A 24,894-nucleotide genomic window follows, 5' to 3' on the forward strand; every position below is an offset into this window, starting at 1 on the left:
ACTTAGGAAAGCTTCCCTTTCAATTCGTGTAAAATTAATGACTTGTCATGTCAAACGTAATTAATATTCGATATTCTTTTCCTTCCGGCGGCACGCCGTCGTTATACTCGATCAAAACACCTCTACTGATATCACATTTGACAATTATTGAGTCAATATAAAAAAATATTATGATCAGTGAACGACGGAAATAGGCTACTGTAGCTGAAGTTTAAGGCTTAGCTAATATAGCACAGTGGTCTTTTTATAATAATAAAAAGGTTTTTAAAAATTTTTATGAGTCAGTGAGAACGTTTTCTTGTAACTGGTTATATTTTTGGGGAAATACGGCGCAAATTGCCTCATGGATAATCAAATATTTACACGTTATTTTATGATTTCTATTCTGGGACAGGTTTAGATCCGTTGCTAATTTTGTTCCACTGATTTTCACGGCTTAGTTTAATTTCACACGAAAGGTGAATTAGAATAAAACATATTGTTTAGTTCACTGTCCTAAAGGTACACATTCATTAAATAGGCGCGGTCTATTCACCATTTTCGCTTTTTCAGACCCTTAAACCGATATTGAATCCCAGGCTTACGAAACTTTGAGCTATAGTGATTCAAGTTTCTATCACTCCACTTAACTGCCTGCCGGAGACAGTCTTACGGCTTCGCTTCAATCCTCCAATACACTAACTGCCTGGGCCAGTAGCAGGTGCTGAATTCAAAATATTCCAATTGCGCAGGAGGCCCTGCTTTAATTATTTTAAACCAGCTCTCACAAAAAGCCCTCCTAAATTGGGGAAAAATCTATAAATTCTACATTAATTTTGAAACATTACGATACTGGAAGTTATATGACCTTTAATAGTACTGAAGAGTAGCTCATAGGGGTTTCACATGGACAGGATTTTATCCACAGACTCAAACCGGCTAATCGATCTATGTATCGGATAATTACCGTATCTATCTTGACTATCTAGTGTGGTTAACGCATTGGATTGACTTCGTTTAATAATTGGCTTTATATTTGAATATACAGATAGCTCCTGAATTAGATACATAATCGAGGCCAGAATCAGGCGTCCAACAGTACACATGGTACAGCGGTAAACCGTTTCGACCCCTTGCACTCAGTCACGATTAAGCCCAGCTTCAATGTGACATGGCGTTTCTAGCCGTCCGTTCACTGTAGTCTTACTTAGTTGAGCAATGATTTCGAAATCACAGTTTTTTTAAGAGGCATAGAGAGAAAACCAAAAGGCAGACAGTAAATATGTGACCATTAAGTTCACCCAAACCAGTCGAAGGCGACATGGAATTCACCTTAAGATCTTGAAAAATTAAAACAAGGCAAGATAATTAAAACATAATATGATGATTTTCTTACAAGTGAATGATACAGATATTGTATTGCACGCAAATAGCTTTGTAAAACCTTCTGAAGGTCAAAAATTTGACAAATAGACATCGATCAAAATGATAAATCATGATAAATGAACAAGTCGCCAGTCTGTGGCCAACTGAAACATGTAAGATAAATTACTTATCTTTCCTTTCAGGCTTTAAACATACACATCTCAGATTTGTAACCAAAAATAAGTTTTCTTTGGTGCGCTTGCGTCACCTCCTACTTCGAAAGGAAATAGCCGCCTGTGTAATCACAGCTTTTACACAAAAGCAAATAACTACGCATCGTTCAATTTTTCTTTCTGGTATACTTTAAGACACAGCGCTAGCAGTTCTGTGCTTAAAGGAAGGGGTTTTCTGTTCCGACTCAGAAACATGAGCCTATTTCCTGGTTTATTTTTGAGCGCTTCAGCGCTAAAAGCCGTATTTTGAAGCGCGATCTAAAGGAAGTAGGAGTCACCTTAGTGACGTCACAGAGGGATTCCTTTTCGGCTGTTGACATTCAGCATACATTTCCATGCAAGAGATGAATTAAGAACCAGAAATTTCACGATACCATCCTCTTCCACTCTTCGGGTCTTTACCTTTTCTTTTTTTACCCTCTAGTTTTTAGTCCTTTTATGTTAGTTCAGTTTACTACTAATCATTATCTTTGAAATGGCTGCAAGCTGTAAATACATTTTCGTCTGTATCGCCTTTTCCGGACTGTTGTGGGACTTGGCGACGTGTCGTAGCTTTCGAAAATTATATTCTAATACATGGGTCGTCCAAGTCGACGGGGGCCAAGAAGAAGCAGAGAGAATTGCTGCAGAGAAGGATTTCATACTTTTAGGACAGGTAAAGAAGAAAATTATTGATATCATTCCTTGAGATTTTTATCGCGTATGGAATAACATCCCTCGCTCTACGCGACCGTTCGATCGTTTGCAGGGCAATTCAACTGATTATTCTCTTATTGTTTCCTGGTAACGGGAGTTTTGCTTGATCTAAAAAGATGTTGTTTACTCTTGAGGTTGGAAGTTTGGAAGGATTTTACATGTTCAAGCATAAGTCACATCCTAGGCGATCGAGACGCGATGCAGTGGATCTAACCTGGGATCTATCCGATCATCCAAATGTGAGTAGTAACCTTTAGCAGCTTATGAACTTACTGTATTGCGTGTTTGTATACGATGAAAGCTTCATGAAACGGAATTCATGTGCATTTTAGGTCGTTTGGGTAGACCAACAGATTGTTAAAAGACGCGTAAAGAGAGATTATTCTCCGCATTGGAACGACCCTGACTTTGGAAAGCAGTGGTTTCTTGTAAGTGTGATAATTTAGCATAGCGGCAGTTTATTTAGAGATCTTTACAGCCAAATCGCGAGGTTTAGTCTCGTTATAAATGAAGACATCGACACATTTTTATAATTATTGGTCATGTAATGTCAAAGTCGATCGTAATATAACGTTCCTGTGTATTGGTGATTTTCGCCGTAGAAGGGTAAATAAACCCTTTTAAAAGCACCAGGTGGGCTCATGAGGTATTGGTTAACTAAAGGTTGCGAGTTTATTGTAAAAACATAGTGTTCATCGTGTTATTAAGAAACAGACGTTCCGGTATTCCGAAATAAATTGTTACATTAGTCAAGTAAGGATCTTTTTAAACATTGTTGTTCTTGGAAGGACTATTGTTCAATGCTAAGTTGTAAATTAATCATTCATTCAGATAATTATCATGTGTCGCCTCTCCGTTGCACAATATTTTTTAACGTTGTTATCATTCTTTCGGGCCAGTTTACAATGTATACGTTTTATCAGTGATGATTCCTTGATAAATCGGAAAGAAATTTGGAATCTTTTCAAATCTAAATTGTTTGTTTATTCATTCAGCCGGTTTCATCCATTTTGTATGTTGGAAGTCTCGTGTTAAGGGTGGGGGTAGGAGATGGGAGGTGTGGGGGAGGGAAAGGGAGGGAAGGGGAGGGGGTTATAAACAGCCAGGCCGCTTTGCTCTGGGTCACAGCTATTCGTTTGAGCCTGCAATATACATAGCAAGCAGCATTATTCTTAACAACAGAGTCAAAGTAAGGAATCTAGCCATTTATTCAGTTACATGACAAAATATTGCTCTTTTGAAGTTACAACACTGAAATTTTTTATTGATACTCCATATTTGCAGCATAATACAGACAGCATATTCAGAGGTTATGACCACAATGTTCTTCCAGTCTGGGAACAGGGTGTCACTGGAAAGAATGTTGTTGTCTCTATTCTAGATGATGGTAAGTCATAAAAAGCAGAAACTGGTTAGTTTGCTGCCATTATGTTATCAGTGTTTGACTTTCAGGAAAAAATGTTGGGGCCAGCTGACCTCATTTTTTCAATTTCATTTTCATTTTCATTTTTCGTTTTTTCATTTTCAGTTTTCATTTTTGGTCACCTGAGAACAAGTATTCTTGTCACCAAAAATTATATTTAAGAACTAATGGAATACAATAAACTTAACATATTTTACTTAGCCTTAACAGAAAAAGAGTGCTTTAGACTTATTTTGAACTTTCTTTCGAACGGTTTTCGCTTGAGGCTCAATTACTAGCCGGTGTTTGGGAAAATGAACCCACACTCAAGCGTAAATCTCCTCAAACAGGTATTCAAGCAATGGAACACACATTTAAATAAACAAACTTTAGGAATCACAGAAAACTTATTTGGCGTATGAAAGAGCTAAATCAGACCGCAAAATTTGTTTTGCGTCCCAAAACAAATATTTTCAGGTTCAGGAATGAACATCAGTGAAACTTGATCCATTTCGCGGTTGCCTATCATTTGATCGAAAGTCTAGAGAAAGAGGAAACGTCGCAAATGTTTTCGGGCAAAGAAGTTGATTTCTCGAGAAGTCTGTTAGACAAACAGCATGAGTTCAATGGTACTTCATTAGAAACCAATAAAGTATGGCAGAGCTCTTATTTGGGTCGTCATACTCAACAGAAATTTGCATAAAGTTGTTTACAAGAAGTTCGAGAAATAAGCGCTGTTCATTTTAGATTAGCTTAAGCTTTTATCAAACTAATCTGCTATCGAGTCCACAATTGACATACATGATGTTTGACATAAAGAAATAATAATATTGTTTTAAATCAATGCGCTTAAAGTCATTCCTGGAGAAACACAGGACGACCTGTTGAGAATTGGGATGATTTGCCCGAAAGTTGATAAGACTTCTGTCGAATTCATCACTTGTGATTTTTCACAATCCTCTTTCAAGTAAAAGTCAAATGTTAGATGGACCAACTGTTAGATCACATAAGAACAATCTGTAGAGTGTTGGAAGAAATCGTTGAAGCGTTTAGACAAACTGTTAGAGTGTTAGAAAAACTGTCAGCTATCCATTAGTTATGTAAAGGATAACAAATTATCATTAGTACACTTTTTCCCAAAGAAGAAAGTCATCTATCTTGGGGGCCAGGTTGGCAACCAGGCATGAAAATTTAGTCGCCACTGAATAAAAGCTGGTTGCATTGGCGGCCCCACAGGTCACAACATCGAGCCCTGGTTATCCTCCTAGATGTATGCATTAGCTTTGTTTAATTATCCCCTAGATGATACTTCTGCAATTTTTTATTGATCTGTTCATTCCTTTGGGTACAGATTCAAAACAAAGTATGATTATTTTATTTCACATTCCACAAGACAGAATCCTTGTAAGAATACAAGGCATGCCATTTTTTTCACACATGCTCACAACATCAATTTCCTAATATTCAAATGTTTTTTAAATTTTTTTATTCCTGTTTTATATGCCAACAATTCTGGTTTTCAAGTTTTTCCTTTCATTTACAGTCCCGCTCAAAAGTAAGTTGACACTTGAAGCTCAAAACTCGAGACTCGATCCTTGCCTCTCGAAGCTTGAACGCTTCAAGTTTCCAAATGCAAGGATCGAGTCTCGAGACGGGAGGATCACGTTTCGGTGATCAAGGATCGAGGATCCAAGAAGCTAGGTTTTCCGAAAAAGCGATGTTGTACAGTCACGTATAGGTGATCCAACTTGATTACCTAAACCTTCTGCAGCAAGTTTGCACCTACGTGCCTTCTTTCCTTCTGACATCCCAAGCGTATGCCTCTAGCAGCGCCCAAAGGCCCCTCACAACTTACTTTTTCTTGACTTAATCTTAGCTGTTCCATAGAAATCATATGCTGGACCCTGGATTTCACGGGCTATAAGAGCGCTTCAATTTTTCTCACAGCAAAGCTTTTTTTATTGGTTTGATCTAGTAGTTAGTGTCTGCCATAATGATAAGTAAAGAGTAAAGTGTAACAGCATAATTTGAAAATCAAGAGCATGATGCTACATGTATATCGTTTGTTTATTTGTTTGTAGGTATTGAATATACACACAATGACTTAAAGGCAAACTATGTAAGTTACTGAACGTAGATTATTTCCAAAAAATTATTTTGCTTCCTCACAAAAATGTCTAAGAGATTAAAGGTGATGTTACATGGGACGATTCACAACAACAATTTTTAGTTTAACACGATGTTGCAATGTTGGAACAATGTTGTACCTATTCGAAACAATGTTGCAAAGCTGTGCTGCGCTAAGAATTGTCATTGCGAATTATCTCGTGTAACATTACCTTAAAACAGTCCAGCTTGAATGACTTCTCCAGTTGGACTGGATCATTCCATATTCGAAACAATATTGCAACAATGTTGCAATGTTGTGTTGCGTTAAGAATCGTCATTGCGAATCGTCTCGTGTAACATCACCTTAAAATGGTCCAGCTTGAATGACCTGTCCAGTTGGACTGGATCATTCCATACAGTCTACAATACTTGTCACATATCGTTAAAACAGAAGCCATTTGTCTTGAATTTTCTCACAATTTCTTACATTCACTCTCCACACCTTTGTTATCACTCAAATGTGCCCCTCTCCTTCCCCAATGTTGAGCCACATGTATTTTGGAGCACTGAGGTGACTGCAATCCCAAATCAACACTGGGGAGGGGAAAATCACACAAGTGTTTCAAGATTTGTGACGAGTATTGTAGCTTGTACCAAAATTCCTGAAAAACCTCAAGTTGGTTGAGTGGATGACACCCAACAAGTAGAGCTTGCTTTTGTCTTCTTCTTGATTTGGGAGGAGAAAAAAGGGCTTTGCCTGAATCGTCTTAAACTTATAAAGGTGCCACAGCCCAAACTTGTGGACTCAGCGTGCAAAGAAAGTCATGTCTGATAGCCTGGGGCTAGTGGATTTTGTTATCGGGCTAGTGAATTCTGTTCTTAATTTGCCCAACAGGCAAGTGATGTTTTTTGAGGAATTCAGTTTGAAGAAGAACTGTGAAATCAATTAATTATTCGGCTCATCAAAAAGCTTTGGGGGCTAGTTGAAATGATGTTTGGGCTAGTAAATGCTAGCTTCAGCTTGCCCAAATGGCAAGCTGTAAAAATGATTTTCTTTGCACCCTGGACTAGTCAATATCGTATCCTCTCCTCTTCAAACAGCTTTTTTGAGTTAAGTGTGAGCATCTGTATATTGATAAAACGACGGTCATTATTGAGCCCGCTGCACTAAGCACACGGCTTTTAGACCAGGGTTCAAAACTGTGTTCTAGTAACTTGAAGCGCATGTTCAACTCTTCAAAGATCTAACTTGATTTATGCAGAGTGTTTGATAAGTTCGCCAAATTGGGCAAGTAAAAGAAAGACTCAGCTGGCAGCAGGGTGATTCCATATCCACCTAAACTCTGTTATAATGAATATACATGAAAGTATGTTTTTGCTTTCTTTCTTAACTCCTCCACCACCTACAAATTAAATGAAAAGTAGTGAGGTATTTACTTTCCCGTAGTTGAAAATACTACACTTTTTTTCTTTATATTTTTTTACTTTTTTAGGATCCCAAAGCTAGTTATGACTATAATAGTAATGATGCAGATCCTGCCCCTAGACCAACCTGGAATGATGAAAACAGGTTTGTTTGCCAGCATAAAAGATTAGAAGAGTACTTTAATGTTCTGTTTGTGAAAACAATTAGCAAAAACAACAACAATAAAATACTAGACATGCGCTTGAACTATTTTGGTATGGTTAGTTCAGTTTACAACTTAAATTGACCTCTGGAAAAGATGACAGGGATCCTAATTCTGTCCATTCTGTGTATCGGAATGACACCATGTATTTATCTCAGACTGAATTAGACTACGCAGATTTAATTACCATTATGTAATGGGTATGTAACAGGTCAAAATTAAATTCAGGTTAAACCTTTTTAAACAAGGTTGATTTTCAATTTCCTTTGTCTCCTAGCCACCTAGGTTAAAAAATTTTGACCTGTAACAGATATTCAGCGTAAATTAATGTTTTTGACATGTTGGGTTGTATTTTGCAGGCATGGTACAAGGTGTGCAGGAGAGGTGGCAGCCACAGGAAACAACAGCCTCTGTGGAGTGGGAGTAGCACCTCAGGCTAAAGTTGGAGGTGTGTATGTTATTTGACAACTACATGTAATGAATGACAGTCAATCACACCTCTTGACTATTAAATACAGTCGCACCTCCACTAACAGTCACCTCTCCACAACGGCCACCCCTCTACAGTGGCCTCTTTATTTTGTCCCAGCGGACAGTTCATACATTTACTCTTATTTAAAGCTCTCCTTAATTACCACATCTCTACAATGGCAGCAGCCACTAATGCTTGTCCCCAACTGCCAAAAAAACTTCTCGACAACAGCCAGTTTTTTCAGTGACTGATCAAAAAGTCAAGAATGCTCATGAATTTTTTCGTGGCAATTGTATTTTGATGTTGTTTAATTTATTTTGCTGCAGTAAGCATAACTTGTCTATGATACTTCTAGTGAGTGTTGCGAACCTTGCACATTGTGTCACGTTAAAATTTTGATTCAAGACATAATTCAAGCTTTTTGTGTACTTATCTCTACACATTATATATGATTGGATTACCATGATTATGGGACACAGTAAGCATAAATTAACACAGCACAAAAATTCATGTTGTGCTCCCAAAGAAAAACTTTGTGATATAACACCCCTACCTCTCCACAGGGGCCACATTCTTCTCTCCTCAAGCTGGCCGTTGTGGAGAGGTTCAACTGCAGAAAAAGACAATCAAGTCTTCTTACTTTGGGACTTGATACGATGATACAGTGTTTAAGTATCATAACAATGTGTACAGGAAAGATCAGATCAGTATGAGATTTTAGGAAACTCCCCTCCCACCCCTCCCCTAAACCGACATTTTTAAGAAGTTTGCATGCTACAACTGTAATGTTGAGTTAGGGTAGGGGTTGGCAGGCAGTTGCTCAGAGTCTTGACCCTTTCACAGCCAGAGTGTTTGATAAAGGTTTGCAAGGTGACCCTAACTTTTGAGTCCGTGAACGAAATCCTATGGTGTGACCATTCAAATGAAAGCTCTTTGCCTGTACTTTCACATGATACTATTTACTAATTTATTTCTCAAAATTTTAGACAATGAAATTTGGTCGAAATTTGCCTTTGGCCACATTTGACAGTGAAAGGGTTAAACATGTACTTATATATCTGAGAGGTCTTAAAAAGGCTGCATAGAAGACTAGTGTTCACTTTAATTGATAATTTGAGCCCTTACTAAGTGTTACCAGTGGAAAGGTGTCCACCATAGAGAGGTAGGATATGCTCAGTTGGTAGAGCACGTGGCAGCAGAGCAGGAGGTGGTGGGTTTGATTCCTGTCGTGGACCAATACTTGGGGTCTTAAATCACTGAGAAATGAAGGTAGTTCCTTCACCCCGCCAAAGGCTAGACTTTTGCTTAGCTCGGATGACCATGTGAAAGGGTGTTAGCATCTATAGCAGGAGACGTAAAAATAGTGTCCTCAATAATTAGTAATTTTTTAATAAGTGCTAAATTTAATACATTGACACCCAAATAAAGTGCGTTTTTTAATTTATAGAATGTTAAGCTATCTTTTTCACTTAAAGAAAACTTTCACCTAGTAAGGGAATGATATTGACTGTCTTTCTTGGGAAGAGAGTAAGTCAGCTATGACCAGCCATCCCTCAAGAGGACGTGTCTTCCTGATAGGGATGAGGCTTTGCAAAGTGACCAGAGTTGACTATATTTTATTGTTGTATGTATCTTCAGGTGTACGGATGCTGGATGGTGATGTAACAGATGCGGTAGAGGCGTCTTCATTAAGTCTCAACCCTCAGCACATAGATTTATACAGCTCAAGCTGGGGACCAGATGATGATGGGCGGACTGTGGATGGACCAGCTAAGTTGGCAAAGAAGGCATTTGCTGATGGCGTGCAAATGGTAAATTATAATTTTAGAAATAATATTGTACTTATTGGTAATCAACAGTGCTTCATTTGCTGGAGCATGAAACCAAACAGTTTGTACATGTAAAGGCAATTTACTCCTCCAAATTACCAAACCTGGTAATCAACTGTATTGTGTCGATTGCTAGCAATAAAACACTGTACATGTTTCTTTATTTGTGGCAAATTGAACGTTACTTAATACCGTAAGTGCTCTATTAAGCCCCCCCCCAAGGGGGCTTATCTATTTCAAACACATTTAAGGAGGGGCTTAATAGAGACAGGGGGCTTATTTGAGAGGGAACGGTGGGGGGAGGGAGCTTATTTAATTTGGCAAAGACAGTGGTATCAGTTCTCCATAAAGCACTGGAATAAAAAGTGGAAAAGCTCAAGTACAAGAAGTTAGAGGTCGTGCAGCCGAGGATCAAAAACAAATCTGAACTTCCAGTTGGTGAATAAACCATCCCGGATCAGTCTACACGAAATTTTTGCAGTTGTGATTGATTAATACAGTCTATCATTTATTAGTGAAGAATAATAAAGGGAGGGGAAGGGGGGGGCTTATTAACTTGCTTCCCCTGAAAAGAGAGGGCATATTAGAGAGGGGAGGCTTAATAGAGGTTTTACAGTATTACATGTACTAGCAATGTTGCTCCTTTCAAGAAAATGAAATTCAATAATTCAGTACAATTCATGTAATATATATTTTCTCTCTTGATTTAGGGTCGTGGTGGATTAGGCTCTATTTATGTGTGGGCTTCAGGTAATGGTGGTAGAAGCCAGGACAGCTGCAGTTGTGATGGTTACACAAACAGCATTTATACGCTCTCAATTAGCTCAGCAACAGAACATGGCACATCACCATGGTATTCTGAATACTGTGCATCCACTCTGGCTACCACCTTTAGCAGTGGAAATTTTGACATGAGAAAAATAGTATGTATCTTTTCCATTTTTTTTTAGCCAAATACCAGAGAATATGATAACTAGTGTAAATGTTTTTCGTAATGAATGACTGGATTGGTAAGTGGTAGGTGTTTATTGATAGTGAAAGTGCACTTTTAGCTAGTTTACAGGCACTCCTCTCAGATCTCCCTAATAGTAACACATAGTCATAACATAGTTCAACTCCCCAACCATTAGGAGGGAGCTAGTCAGCAACAGATCCAGAGGGGATGAGGTTCTAGGGGTTCCATCCCCCCTCCCCTAAATGCATTAATCAGACCAGAAACAGTCATGAAATTTGATAGCTGAGTGCTTTGATCTTGGGTTTATTACCCTTGTTAAGGATAACACATTTAAGAGAAATCAATGTGTAATGACCAAAAAGCTAGTGGGGTGGAAATGATTTGCTGTAAAAGGGTTGTTAAAAAGCATGTTGAGCTCAAGTTTGGACTCCTCCAATAAAGAATTTCTGGCTCTTCCCCTGCCAGTTAGCCATTTATAAGCTTTGCTGAGGAGTTTGATGCAGGACTGCTGTAACACAACTCCGACTAATAGTCAGGGCGGGACTCTTAAACCAGGGCCTGCTGCCCAGATTGCATATTTTGTGACACAGTGGACGCTTTTACCTTCTTTATGAGTAACAAAGTTTTCTTTGGCAAAATTAGGACAAGTGTATAATTAATTTGTTTTATCTTCAAAAGGTTACAACAGACCTACATGGCCGATGTACAGACTCACACACAGGTACATCTGCCTCAGCTCCTCTTGCAGCAGGAATATTAGCGCTTGCATTAGAAGTTAAGTGAGTATCTGGGTATATTTCTTGGCCTATTTTTTATTTGTTTGATTAGTGCACTGGAAATCGTAGTATAAGTGCGTTGTTAACTGCAGGTGGTTTTTGCCTAGTGGTGTGTATTGTTTAGCAAGAAATGATGTTTAGAGTGGTGTAGTGACTGTACTAATATTAATGTGCTTTGTTTTATCAGTCTCCGGGGGGGGGGGGGGGGGGGCAGAGACCATTTTGGAGTAATAAAGCAGGCATTACGGTTCACTGTTCCTCCACTTATCATGCATTTGCAAGCCATCGTATTATTTTACAAACCAAATAAAAAAACATGGCAGTTGTCACTTGGTATACCATCTAATACAGTAAATATTTTGTATAAAAATAACTTATTTTGTTACTCTTTGAAGCTCCCAAAGTTTCTCTTGCGGTTCTTGCTGTTAAAACAGACTCCTTTGCAACCTCAGCTTTACAGATAATGTCTGTTCTCTGCTTATGGTCATCCAATACCTTTATTTGATGTTTGGCAGTCATCTTTTCTTCATTCTTAGTTTTCTTTCTTTTTTTCTTCTCTTTTTTGTTGGGGGTGGGGGGGGGGGGGGGAGTGATCTCAATTATTTTGGGATACAAGGGAGTGAGGGCACCCAAAAAGATTTCTAATGAAGAGGCGGGTCATCTTATACTACGGGAGATACTCATCAAATCCCACACCCCCCCCCCCCCCCCTTGCCCAAATGAACGGTCCCTAAATTGGCTTTAAATTTTTTACAGGTTTTTTATTTTTGAAAAATGTGAAATACAATATGTGGATTCTTTTAGAGGAATTATACCATCATTGACATGCACATAATTATGTTATTTGCTTATAGCCGTAACTTAACCTGGAGGGATATGCAACATTTGGTTGTACGTACCTCCACCACAGTACATCTTCAGTCAGATGACTTTATTGTAAATGCAGTTGGAAGAAAGGTCAGCCACAAGTTTGGTTATGGTTTACTTGATGCACTAGCACTTGTCAATCTGGCAAGAAAATGGAAAACTGTCCCACCACAGCACATTTGCCGCGAGACACCAGAAGCACAACAGAAGTAAGTGTTATTTTAATTAAGAATGTGCCAATTATTATTTCATCAAAATGTTGAGACTCTCTATGGGTTCCCGACGAAAATGAACAGAAGTCGCGTCGATCACTGTTGATGGAACCACGATCTTAGAGATTCAAGCGACGATCGCATTGCAAGAAATAAACTATTAAACGTCTCTATTAAACTGGCAAAAAAGTGTACGTGGTTGGTGTCGCTGCATTGATTGACCGGGTAGTTGTCGACAATGTAACTCTGTAGTAACGAGCACTGATTGGAGGATCCAACTGGAACTGGAATTGGATTGCCATTCCTATCAAGTTTGACAACGATAGTCGTGTGATGACTGCAAAGAAATCTGGCAAAAATTGTGCTGCACGTTCAGAGTTTTTAATTATTATTTTCTCGTTACCGTCGTCAACTTCGTGGTAGCTCAAACTCGCTATTAGCTCGCAAAACAATTATTCAGATATGAGACGATTTCGTTGAAAAATCGACAATTTGACGGAAAACGCACAACGCAAACGATGTTCTCAGGTACCCACAGAGAGCCGAGGCTCAGTGTTCACTTTGGTACCCACGTTTTGGCTTGAAAGTGTCCTTGAAAAGTCCGATACTGTTCCACAGAATTCACCTGCAGATTTAACAACAGTAAAAGCCATCCTAAAAGACTGTGTAGTAACCAAGAAGGATTTCATTTTAATAAAAAACTCAAGCTTTAGAAAAACAGTTGAACCACTCTCTCCAAAGTGTGAAAACAATCCAAGTTTTCCCTCATGTCGTTGCCGAATCAACAAGCTCTAAACATTTGAGTAAATTTGCCAGGTTACGGTGCTACCGTCTTTTTATTTTAACACAGATCTTATATTAGTACTTTTTAGGGCCCCTGTTGATACACTGTAAGCAGTTTTTATTTAATTTTACATTGAAAAAATACGGAAAGTGTAACCCTGTTGAAATAAAGGTATCTTTTAATTGTCAACAATTCGCGTTCCAGACCTATCCCTGGTAAAGGCACTCTGAAGGTGACCGTTACAACAACAGGTTGTGAAGATGACAGCCACCATGTCAAATACCTAGAACATGTGCAGGCCGTCATCACGCTGAGCTTTTCTCGCCGAGGTGACCTCAGCATCAAACTAATATCCCCTCGTGGCACGGTAGCAATTTTACTGGCTCAACGGAGACAAGACTACTCAAGCAGTGGTTTTACTGACTGGGAGTTCATGTCAACTCACACCTGGGGTGAAGATCCGAAGGGAACATGGACGTTGGAAATCGAGAACCACGGTAAAATTTTGAAATTACGATCGTTTCGCTACAAAGTCATTTTGCTTCATAATGAAGTCGTTTCGCTGCATCAAAAAGTCGATTCGCTGCAACCAACTTTTTGTATTAAACAGTGTAAAACAATTTAGAATGAACTACTTAATGGGCAATAACGCATTAAGTCAGCGAAACGACATTGCAGCTTCGCAGCGAATCGACTTCATTATGCTGCGAAACGGCTTGTAGCGAAACGACCATACTCCGAATTATGGATCTCTGTGAGTCTGTCATGATCAGTTTTGGGGAGCCATGTTGGCGCAGTGTTGAGAGCACTTGCCTCCCACTAATGTGGCCTGGGTTTGTATCTCGGTGTTGACGCCATAAATCTGTCGGTTGAGTTTGTTGTTGGTTCTCTCCCTTACTCCGAGAGGTTTTTCTCCGGGTACTCCGGTTTTCCCATCTCCTTAAAAACTAACACTTTCAAATTCCATTTCGATCTGGAACGCACGAACACGTTTCAACGAGTTCTTAAGAGCTCCTAAGTGCTCCGTGGTTAAATAAATAAATATACGATAATTAATTAATTTGAAGCATTCATTAGAATACGGTTAAACTCTGTCAAAGAAAACTGTTCAGGGCACAAGGAATTACATATTAATTTTTATATAATTATGGAAAAAACTCGTTGGTCTAATCGTTCAAAGCATATTTGTATGTCCCGCAACAGAGAAATTTTGCAATATTATTGACAATAACAATTGTTTGAGAGATTTAGCATTAGTTTACGACAAACGGCGAAGCGTCAGAGTTAAGATTACAATCTATTACATTAGGAAATGATCATCTATCCAGGAAATGATCAGCTATTCAAGATAATTCTTATGGAAAAACAATTGGCATGAAGCTACTTATTTTCATGAAGATACGATGAACTGTAAACAACAAGTTCATGTAAAGGGAAAACTTTGTCTGTGGTACAAAGTGGTATTTGCCGTTTACTGTAAACATGATTCGAGATCTCTCTTTTTATGAGTTGTAGCGCCTAAGTGACCTCAGATAAGCAAAAATGGTAAGCAAATGGTTAAAAGCCTGTCAGGCAAAAATATAGCAACAACTGAGGCAGACAACTTTCAAGTTCAGATTTGGCATTCAAGACCCCACATAAAAATAATGGTGTTTCAAAATCTTGTTTATTTATTAATTTCATTTATTCCAAAGTAGAACAATTACAATAATTATCTCGCAGCATCTGCTTGCAAAGAAAGTAATGTCCGATAGCATAGGCCTAGTGAATTCTGTTCTTAACTTGCCCGACGGGCAAGGGAAGTATTTTGAGGAATTCAACTTACAGAAGAACTGTGAAATCAATTCTGCTCATCAAAAAATTTGGGAGGCTAGTTGAATTGACATTTGGGCTGGTAAATGCTAGCTTCAGCTTGCCCGAATGGCAAGCTGTCAGAATGACTTTCTTTGCACCTTGCATATATACACACACACAGACTACACACCTAAGCAATCATAAACACGCAATTATACAATTTATTTACTACACAGGATCAGCTTATTCAAAGCTATGCCTATCGTTATTTTACAAGTGCAGGGGTAATTTTCAAAAAGAAAAAAAGAAGAAACTAAATAAAGTACTTACAAAGTCCACTTGTGTAATCACTTTTGTAAAAGAAGAAAATAAACAGATTACCAGGTCCACTTGTCCATTAGCTTTTGCATATAAACTCTTATTCTTAGTGCAAATAAATTTTTCCATTTCTTACTTACTGTTAACTCTAACTATAAAACTGTCTGTCTGTCGGAAGTTTCAAAATCTTGTTGGAAATGTGGAAAGGAGACATTAAAAGTTTTTAGGTACACGTAGTTCTCGAGAAGTTATCCTGCATTGTATCACGTACACCTCCATGTGTTCATATAAATGAAAATGGGATTGTTTTTAAGGCTCTTCAAGTAACAGTGGTGTTCTTAAAAACTGGTATTTGGTAATGTATGGAACTGAAGAACCAGCTGTTTCCAGTGATTCCAGTAAGGAACCAATTCCTGCCTGTAGCATGGAATGCCAGAATGGCTGTACAGGACCAAGAGCTGACCAGTGCAAGGACTGTAAACACTTTAGGAGTAGTACCAGCAATGTAAGTACACGCTCATTATTAAAGCTCTGTTGGACGTAAACTGTCTTCACAGAACTTCCAGAAAATTTTAGTCTTTTTATAGTGAATGTGGGCTCACAAATTCTATTTGATTTGCGCACTTCTTAGGGTCAATTATCAGCTACTGTGCGGTAAATAAATGTGCGCTCTTCCCCCCAAAAACAGCGGGACTCGTGAATTTGTTATGATAATCATATATTTCCACCAATTAGCTCGTTGCCTGCCGAAATCGAGTAGGCGGCATGAACTATTTTTTCCAGAGCAGATTTCAGTAGCGGATATTAAGGTATCGTATTTTCCAGCGGTTTAAGCTTCAAAACCTGGCAGATTTACAACAAAAAGCCTTGAGAAGCTGGTGAATGGTGAGGATATTTTGTAATTTAACCAACTGTATTAGGAAAGTCACCTATTTTCCAGTCTGCGTGGACAGTCTGCAAGTGACCAGCTTTTAATAGAAATATATTTTATTTCAACTGTAGGAGTGTGTTGCTGGTTGCTCCAAGTCAGAGTATCAAGATGATGCTGGAAAGCTTTGCAAACCATGCAGTCACACATGTGCAACTTGTCACGGACCCAGCACATCAGACTGTCTCTCTTGTACTCCTCCACTAATCCTGCACAATGGAAGCTGTGTAAACTTTTGTCCTGATGGCACATTCACACATGTGCAAGATTCTGTCTTGATCTGTGCAAAATGTGACTTCACGTGTCTGACATGTGCTGGCAATGCAACTGCCTGCGCTTCATGCACATCAGAGTACAAGCATGTCCCTGGTCGATGTGTGAAGAAATGTGGTGAAGGGAAGTATGTCGACGCAGAAGGACTATGCCACTCTTGTCACCCATCCTGCAAAAATTGCGATGAAGGCAGTGCAAGTGCCTGCACAGAATGTGCAGCCAAAGATAACCAGAAGTTATTTCTACACAAGGGTGAATGCAAGGCTTCTTGTCCAAGTGGTTTCTTTGAAGAAGCAGCAAGTCAGGACTGTAAACCTTGTGATTCAACCTGTGACAGTTGCACTGGTCCGTCCCCATCGCAGTGCATGTCCTGTAGTCAGGGGCTTTTCAGGATAGGAGCTCCAACTGGCTCGTGTAAACCAACCTGTCCAGAGGGTAAGAAGTTTGATGTACTTGAACTTGAAGAGTAGATGTGTTTCATACTGTACTCATTTTTTGTAGAAAGTCGATTAGCATTTTATCCCGTAGGGGTCTCCCAGTCTCTTGTACTTGACTGAAAGCGTTACAAAATGTATCAGTTGCTGGAAAGTTAGGGCTGTGGAAGTGAACACAACACAAGGATTATAGTTACGTCGAGACTTACAGATTCTAGATATTTAATCCAGTGAAGAAAAAATGGAATAGATTTTATTTAACACGAAGTGCTTACAAAGCGCGCTGTTGTGCATCTACGACTGGAGAGAAGACCGCCATCTCTATGTGATCATTCAAAACATGTGAAGCTCTGACCAACAGAATCTTCCAGGGTTTTTTCAGCTTTTGACTAGGACCAGTTAGCGAAAATCTGTTAACACGGCTGGATAGAACGCCTTCAAACTAAGAAACTAGTAAAAAAAATGCCAAGTTTGAAAGTGATTTGTTGAAAAAAACGAAGATGTAGCTCCTTTAAGTCGCAGAATTGTACAGACGTTTGTATGATGGGGGCAAGTTCGTGCCCCCACCATACAAACGTCTTTAAAATTTCACGACTTTTTGGAGAAATATCTTCATTCCCTTTGGACGTATCACCCTTAAACTTGGTTAGCTTCCTAATTTTAAGGCACTCTTTCCAGCGGTGTCGATGGATATTCATCAGAACGTGAAAAAAAAAAAAAAAAAAAAAACGGAAGGGTCTGTTGCAGAGCGAAGGCAGTATCCTCTTCCTTGAGTTTTGACCCAAGCATAGGTCATTTTGAGGTCAAACTTGGTCGATGTTTTGGGGGACAAATTTTAACCCGGTTTTCTGCACAACTTTAAATAGAAGAAGCCATAGCAACCCAAAAAAGTCCCATAGTGCAATTCGAAACAACACCCACCCAGTCTACGCTCAGCCTCGAATTAATCGGGTAACCATGGTAACCTCCTACTCATTAGACCAGCGCTGTGCCAAATGAGCCAACCCTACCATAAAACTAGACAGTGCATCCTCAATCATACATCACTGTTCTCTCTTCAGGCCAGTATCCTGAATCATCTAATGGCACATGCACGCCTTGTCCATCACTGTGCAAGAAATGTAACCCTTCAGATCCCAGTAAATGCACCAGTTGTCCTAAAGGCGAGTTTCTTTATGCACATGGATGTATACCTGCTGAGCAATGCCCAGTGGGCACGTATGCAAACGGCACAACTGGGAAGTGTGAAACTTGCCCACTGGGATGTTCATCGTGTAGTCAGTCTTCTGACATGAAGTGTCTGGCTTGTTCAGAAGGTTTTGTCTTGTACAAGTCTAAGTGTTTGATACGATGCCCTGAGGGTACCTTCCGCAAGCATTCCAACAGGTTAGTGCGAGTATTTGTATTCTGTATGGGATGAGCAAGTCATCCATACTGTCCTTGAAGAAAAATTGTTCGAGATTAAGATTAAGAATCTTGATAAGCAAAATTTGTACTTGATAATTGGTCTATATTGGTTGGTGTACGTTCGGCAGAAGTGCTGCAATGAGCAGCGTGATGTCTTCATGTGCTGTGTTAAAGCTATTTTAGTAGCAAGTTCAAATCTCGCGCGTAAACTAGCGGCGATTTCATGGCGACTTGTTGTTATTGGCGAATTTCTGCGCGAAAGTTGCCAACAACCTATCTTTGTCTTCTTGTCGGTTACCTTTTGATTTAAGACCCATACACTACAGTTACCGCTGCGTAAAGATTGGAAAATTACACCAAAACCGCCACGAAATCGCAGCAGAAATGGCGTGAAACTTACCGGTGGACTGAATAAAATGACTTTTGAAAGTAGCGAGCCTGTCCCTGTTTCCTTTTGATCTACTTATTTTACCATTAACAGTTGCGTGCCATGTAGCCCATCGTGCCAGACATGCTATGGTGATAGAAGTGACCAGTGTCTCTCTTGCACTCTTCCAAAACATCTCATGGGCTCTACATGTGTCTCTGAGTGCCCAAAGGGGATGTTCCACAGCCAGGTGTCTCATACTTGTGCAGCTTGTTATGCAACTTGCGAATCGTGCAGTGGACCAAACGACAACGACTGTCACTCTTGTAAAGGTACGTAACTACTATTCCTTATTACGAAAGGCTGATCTTGGTTTTTTTTCTTCGGTTGCAAATCTTCCGTTCGCCACTTAAGAGCTGAGGAGGAAACCGGGCCGAGTTAACTTTTGCAAAGACTTCTGGGACTGTTGCTAGGACATGGAAAACTTGGCCAATAGCTGATCGGCGCGTCCAACGATCCCAGAAACAATTGCGGGAGATATCTAGGTTCCAGTTCCCTTCTCATTCCCGAAGTGGCGAATTGACGTACATGTACTTTGCTGTCGGACTACGAAAGAAAAATCTAATCATGCGTGTGATAGATATTCTGAAAATAGTAAGGTTAACCATGTTGTGTGTTGCTTGTTCTTTTTACCCCCCTGAGTAATTCTCTTAAGAGTTTTCGTAAGTTTTACAACCAAAATCGTATTTTAATTAGGGAATTGTTCATGCATCGTTCCCCAGAAGTGTTTTTCACAGTTTCATTTTGAATGATTTACTTTATTTATTCACGTGAACAGTACACTCTGCCAGAAGCTGACCAACCCTCAAGAGTCGAATACTTTGTCAATTCCATCACAACAAGAACCTACCGTGAAAGATCTAATAGATGCCCTCTCTCAAATAAACGCCTCTCGTGTAATAATGCTACTACGCTGTCAAGTGTATTAGACACCCCTAGTAAACGCTCCCTATTTGATAGATGCCCCCACCCCGAGACAGATAAAGGCACAGTTTTCCGTGCTGAATGATCAGCCAACCCTTCCAGACCTCAATTGTACGTAGTAATTCCTTATAGCGAAAGAATAGTAAGATTGTTGTTATAAGGTGGATGGGCTACAATTTTTCCACCATTTTAACTGAAACCAAAATATTCATAAGTTAGTCTCTACATACTCGGTACTTACCTGTTGTTCTTCTTTTAGCCGGCTGGTCTCTTGTTGGCGGCAAGTGTCAGTCATCTTGTCCAAGTGGTAATTTCAATGGAAGTGAAGGTTGCCAGGCGTGTAATCCGGTTTGCCTTGAATGCAATGGTCCATCTCAAGAAGACTGTCTCAGTTGTAGCGACATTAAATTTCTTAACCTGCAGACAAACCAGTGCTCTTATGAATGCCCCGAAGGCTATTTTGGAGATTTGGACACCACCCATTGTAAGCCGTGTCCCGCAGGTTGCAAGGAATGCAAAAATGGTGCAGAATGTTTGTCCTGTGGACCAGGCCTATTGCTTGTTGGTAATTCCTGCCAAACTCAATGTCCCACTGGTCACTTCCACAGCAATGTATCAGACTCTTGTGAACCGTGTGATGGTATGTGCAAGGAGTGTGTACGGTCTGCCAGCAACTGTATCAAGTGCCGAGACCATGAGGTGTTGAGTGAAGGGCATTGTGTCAGCATTTGCCCAGCTGGTTCATTTCTATTGTCAGACAATAATAACTGCATGCCCTGTCATCCGTCCTGTAAAACATGCACAGGGCCTACCGACAATGATTGCACAGGCTGCAATGCTGCTTCTGTTTTGACAAACTCAAGGTGCCTGGCATCTTGTCCTTCCGACTACTATTTTGATAAAGAAGCGAGTCAATGCCGACCATGCGACTACTACTGTTCATCTTGCGAAGGAGGTAAGCTTGTGATATAATGTAAATTGGATGAATAGGTGTAGTCAGTTGCATCAACGATGTTCTGAATTGGTAGCTTACATCCTTACGTCTAAAACAATGTAGGTGTGATGGAAAAATGGGATACCTTGCCGAATTATAAGTTTAAAAAAATTAATTTAATCCCTTTCATTGTATACAAGTCGTTATAGTCAGACACGAAAAGAGCAGCGCCGAAGGATTATTATCGAACAGTTCATATAAATGGAACAAGCAAAATAGTTTTATTACGTTTTATAGACATAAATAATTGATAAAGGAAAACATTGCCGTGAAGCAGGTCAGTAAGTGGGATCCTGATTTGGATAGCTGGCCAAGTTCCTTTCCCAGCAATCTCCCCTGTTAATTATGGACATTCGGCCCTCCTAACAAGGAAACAGAGACCAATCCAAACCAAAATAACTCTTATGAAAGGCTAACGTTAGAATAGAAAATTCTGTTCGGCTACCATATGATGGAACCTTTATTCTTGGAACACGAGTGGGAACAGGACAAGTGTCCCCCGAAATAGAGGTGTCCCTTCAATAGTGGTAACTAATACAAATGTTGTATAAACTGTTTGTTATGGGAACAAAGTTGTGTCCCTTTGATGGAGGTGTCCCCTATAAAGAGTTGTGCAAAAGGACAAGACAATGGGTGTTTCCTCGGAAAGGAAGGCCCAGTGCACTGAGTAGATGCAACCTGTTTGCTTTTCTTTCCAACACTACTGATCAAACCAGTTTCCCTTTGCTGAATGTCTTTATCTCTTTCTCCTTTCAGGCAATGGTATCAGAAATTGCACCAAGTGTGTACCTCCGTTTGTGTTATTTAAACACTATTGTATCCGAGAGTGTCCCAAGCATGGGTGGGTATTAGACAAGAATAGTCAGAAGTGTATAGAATGCCATGCGTCCTGCTCAAGATGCATTGGACCCACGGAAAATGACTGCATAGCGTGCAGTCGACATGACATGAGCCTTGTTGGGTTTTCGTGTAAGAAAGAATGCCCTCATGGAACATTTCCCAATCGCTTGACAGGAGTTTGTGAGAGGTGCCATCCAAGGTGTGAAACATGCTCAGGACCTGGCGAAATGCACTGCAAAACTTGTGCAAAAGACCTCTTTCATAATAAAAGGAATGGAAGCTGTAGCTCACTTTGTCCACCAGGGCAGTTTTCAGTACAAGGGAAATGTAGCAGTTGTCATGCAACCTGCAGAATGTGCAATGGTCCCGGTAGTTCTGACTGTCTGGACTGCCCTGATGGTCAGGTGCTGCAAAATTTTACTTGTGTCAACAGCTGTCCGGATGGCACATATGTCACTAAAAAGGATGGAATCCATCAATGCCGGCAGTGTCATCCAGTCTGTGACATTTGCCAAGGACCAACAATGAACAGCTGCATCAAATGCAAGAAACCGCTCTACATTGAGGGCAGGTTGTGTGTCACGCAATGTTCACGCGGTCATTCCCTGGATGAACACACAAGGACTTGTCTTCCTTGTGGAAGTGAGTGCAAGAATAAAGCTGGAGCTCGGAATCGTTCTGTTCATGACCAAGGTAATCAAGTCCTGAAATATGTACTTGATGATTCCCACAAGAACAGTTTTTCATTAGTTGCTGTTGCAGTTGGGTCTGTTTCAGTAGTTGTTTTTCTTCTTATTTTTGGAATTCTCCAATTCCGAACAAAGACGATTCTTAGAGGTAGAAGAGGTATCAAGGCAACAATCACGAAAAGTGAGGATGAGGAGGAATGCAGGGCTTCTCTTATAGAAGGTGAAGAAAACAGAGCTTAAACCCCTTTCGTCCTTATAGTTGATTTTTCGAGCTGCGGGTTTTTCAGTTATTATTGTTATTATTGAATTTTACTTTTATATTATGAATAATATAGGGCATATATATTCAATTTTATCGAGATAAGGTTCTTTTTAGAGCCTGATATTTAATAAGTACTTCTGTATAGTGTTAATACACGTGCAATGTACTTAAACGGGTCGTATCGATCTTGGCGTCGCAAATAACTATCTTCTCGAAGTTTAGCATACCTGAAAATTGGAAAGTTTGTCATTCAGCCATAAATGTCTTCGGTAGAAGCTGTCGTAGGTCGTTTTTTATCCATGTTACGTAGCGGAAATAACAGCCATGTTGTGTTCACTCCAGGGGAAGCGTGGCTGTTACACTGACTGGGAATACATTATGCCTTACCATGTGCCTATTGCAACGCATTGCAACAATAACGATAGTAACACGTTTATTCTAACCGTAACTATCACTTTCTCAACGTTTTCTGGAACTAGCCTTGGCGTAAATACGCATATTAAACGCTTAAACGTTGTTTTTCTTGCGCAAGAGTGCATCATGCCTTGCTTACACATTGCTTGAAAAGCGAGACTTCATACTTAATAACAGTAAGTTCAGCTATAAATGTTACCCGTACTAAGCGTCTTCTTTAAAAGAAAAGAAATTGCGCATATGTCTCTGAGAGAGATGCGTTTCGTTGAAATGACACTTTTACTCTAAACATGTTTTCATTGAATATGAAAGGCAACTTTACTGTTTCCATTTTGAAGTACAATAACACGTGAACTATCAAGTCATATCTCTGCTACACATCTAAAATGTTAATGCGAACACAAAATTTTACTTACCAGTTATATCCTTCAACGTTTAACTGCAGCCCTAATAGTGATAGCATCAACTTTGTCTTTGTAATATCAATGCTTCATAAAACAGTAGTAACAAGAATTAAGATCGTGATTTGCTTGATATTGTAACAGCTTCTCCCCACTACATCTATAAGAAATGTATGGGGGCATCAAGCGAGAATTTAAATTTTGATACAAGGGTTTAAAGCTAAAATCAGAGAAATGCTCCGTGTGTAACAACTGTTAACGGTTAAATTATGCAGTAAGCTGAACTGTGATGTCAGTAAATTTTGCTGCTTCAAAAGTGAGTACCAGCCAAACCAACAATTGTACATCATAAATATGTATCAATGAAATGTTACAATACGTGTACACTCTTTTTTTTTTTTCATAGGAACCTTTTTTATAAGAACGTTCAGCCTGAATGTTGCCTAAATATTAAGAACACGCTAAGAACACACCCGAGACTCAGAGAAGAACGATTTATTTTTCACTGCTTTTACTTTCGTAAATCTAGAAAACCTGAATTTATCTTCTCTGGGTAATGTCCTACATGGAATCAGAGTGCATGTACAATTTTGTTCTTTCAACACATTCCTACTGTGTATGGTCTATAATACATGTACATTGTACTTGTACAATTCATTGATGTGAAAACTATAATCATTGTCTTATCTTGTCTACATGTAGCTTAAAAGATAAGAACGACGCGGGCTCAACTCGAAAAATGGACGTTCTTATAAAGAAAGAGTGTACCGAGATGGAATCCGATTTCTTTGTAAAGTGTGTGATTATTTTTTGTAATTTATATTTTCAAAAATTAATGTAAAACTATACGCGAAGTATTTCGTAGTTTATTGACTTAATATAGAGCGGGGATCTTTTTAAAATTGATAGGTGACTAAATTGTTTGCTCTGCAACAAACAAGTCGACAATACACTATTAATAATAAGGTTATAGATAGAATGATTGCAATATTTACGACTATAATGCAAGTCGTGGAAAATTTTAGAGAAATATGAAGGAGAAATAAAGATATTTTTGTACAGAATTGATTGCTTTATGTACGTGCTGTTTTGCTGTTGATGTTTATGATGTGTGGTGGATGCTAGAGTGGTGGGACACCTATAGCGGACCTGTATACCGCTATTCACAGTTGTGCAACATAAGGGATCTATACAGCGCAGCTATGGATGACTTTACTATCATACATAGCCTGGGACCAGGCTCCGCAATGGGGAAAAGCAAAAAACGGATTGAGACAGCAGAAAAAGGGGGTGTAAAATTTGATGTAGTTGTAATATTGATAGACTAAAATCAATATGAAACTTTAATCAATAAGATCTCAGCAGCTGCCTTTATCAGTGCCCACTTTACAATTCATCACTATTTCATTTTTTTCCCAAAAATGCAACAGCATCCTGTATAGTTTACAGTTGCTTTGCTAAATCTCTTGGTAAGTAACAGCA

The 24,894-nt window shown here is 39.3% G+C and overlaps 1 protein-coding gene across 2 annotated transcripts; it reads left to right on the forward strand.

Annotated features, from left to right (window-relative positions):
* The first annotated feature begins 1,886 nt into the window (after positions 1–1,886).
* LOC140938818 (proprotein convertase subtilisin/kexin type 5-like) lies at positions 1,887–24,476 on the forward strand. Of its 2 annotated transcripts, XM_073388345.1 has the most exons (18): positions 1,887–2,232; positions 2,408–2,512; positions 2,606–2,701; positions 3,558–3,660; positions 5,757–5,794; positions 7,278–7,354; positions 7,772–7,860; positions 9,523–9,695; positions 10,424–10,636; positions 11,347–11,447; positions 12,299–12,520; positions 13,512–13,804; positions 15,734–15,924; positions 16,422–17,055; positions 18,116–18,440; positions 18,943–19,160; positions 20,072–20,767; positions 21,563–24,476. In XM_073388345.1, the coding sequence occupies exons 1-18, from the start codon at positions 2,053–2,055 to the stop codon at positions 22,573–22,575; spliced, it is 4,767 nt and encodes a 1,588-aa protein (XP_073244446.1). In that variant the 5' UTR covers positions 1,887–2,052; the 3' UTR covers positions 22,576–24,476. The 2 variants fall into 2 exon arrangements, with proteins under 2 accessions (XP_073244446.1, XP_073244447.1); XM_073388346.1 differs by lacking the exon at positions 2,606–2,701.
* Positions 24,477–24,894: the final 418 nt, after the last annotated feature.

Source organism: Porites lutea, chromosome 5, assembly GCF_958299795.1.
Source record: "Porites lutea chromosome 5, jaPorLute2.1, whole genome shotgun sequence".
Taxonomy (NCBI): Eukaryota; Metazoa; Cnidaria; class Anthozoa; order Scleractinia; family Poritidae; genus Porites; species Porites lutea.

Excerpts from the sequence above, each read along its gene's own strand:
- LOC140938818 (XM_073388345.1), top strand. The coding sequence starts at position 2,053 with ATGGCTGCAAGCTGTAAATACATTTTCGTCTGTATCGCCTTTTCCGGA. Across the intron at positions 17,056-18,115 it reads TAAACCAACCTGTCCAGAGG|GCCAGTATCCTGAATCATCT; the intron begins GTAAGAAGTTTG and ends TTCTCTCTTCAG. Across the intron at positions 18,441-18,942 it reads TTCCGCAAGCATTCCAACAG|TTGCGTGCCATGTAGCCCAT; the intron begins GTTAGTGCGAGT and ends TACCATTAACAG.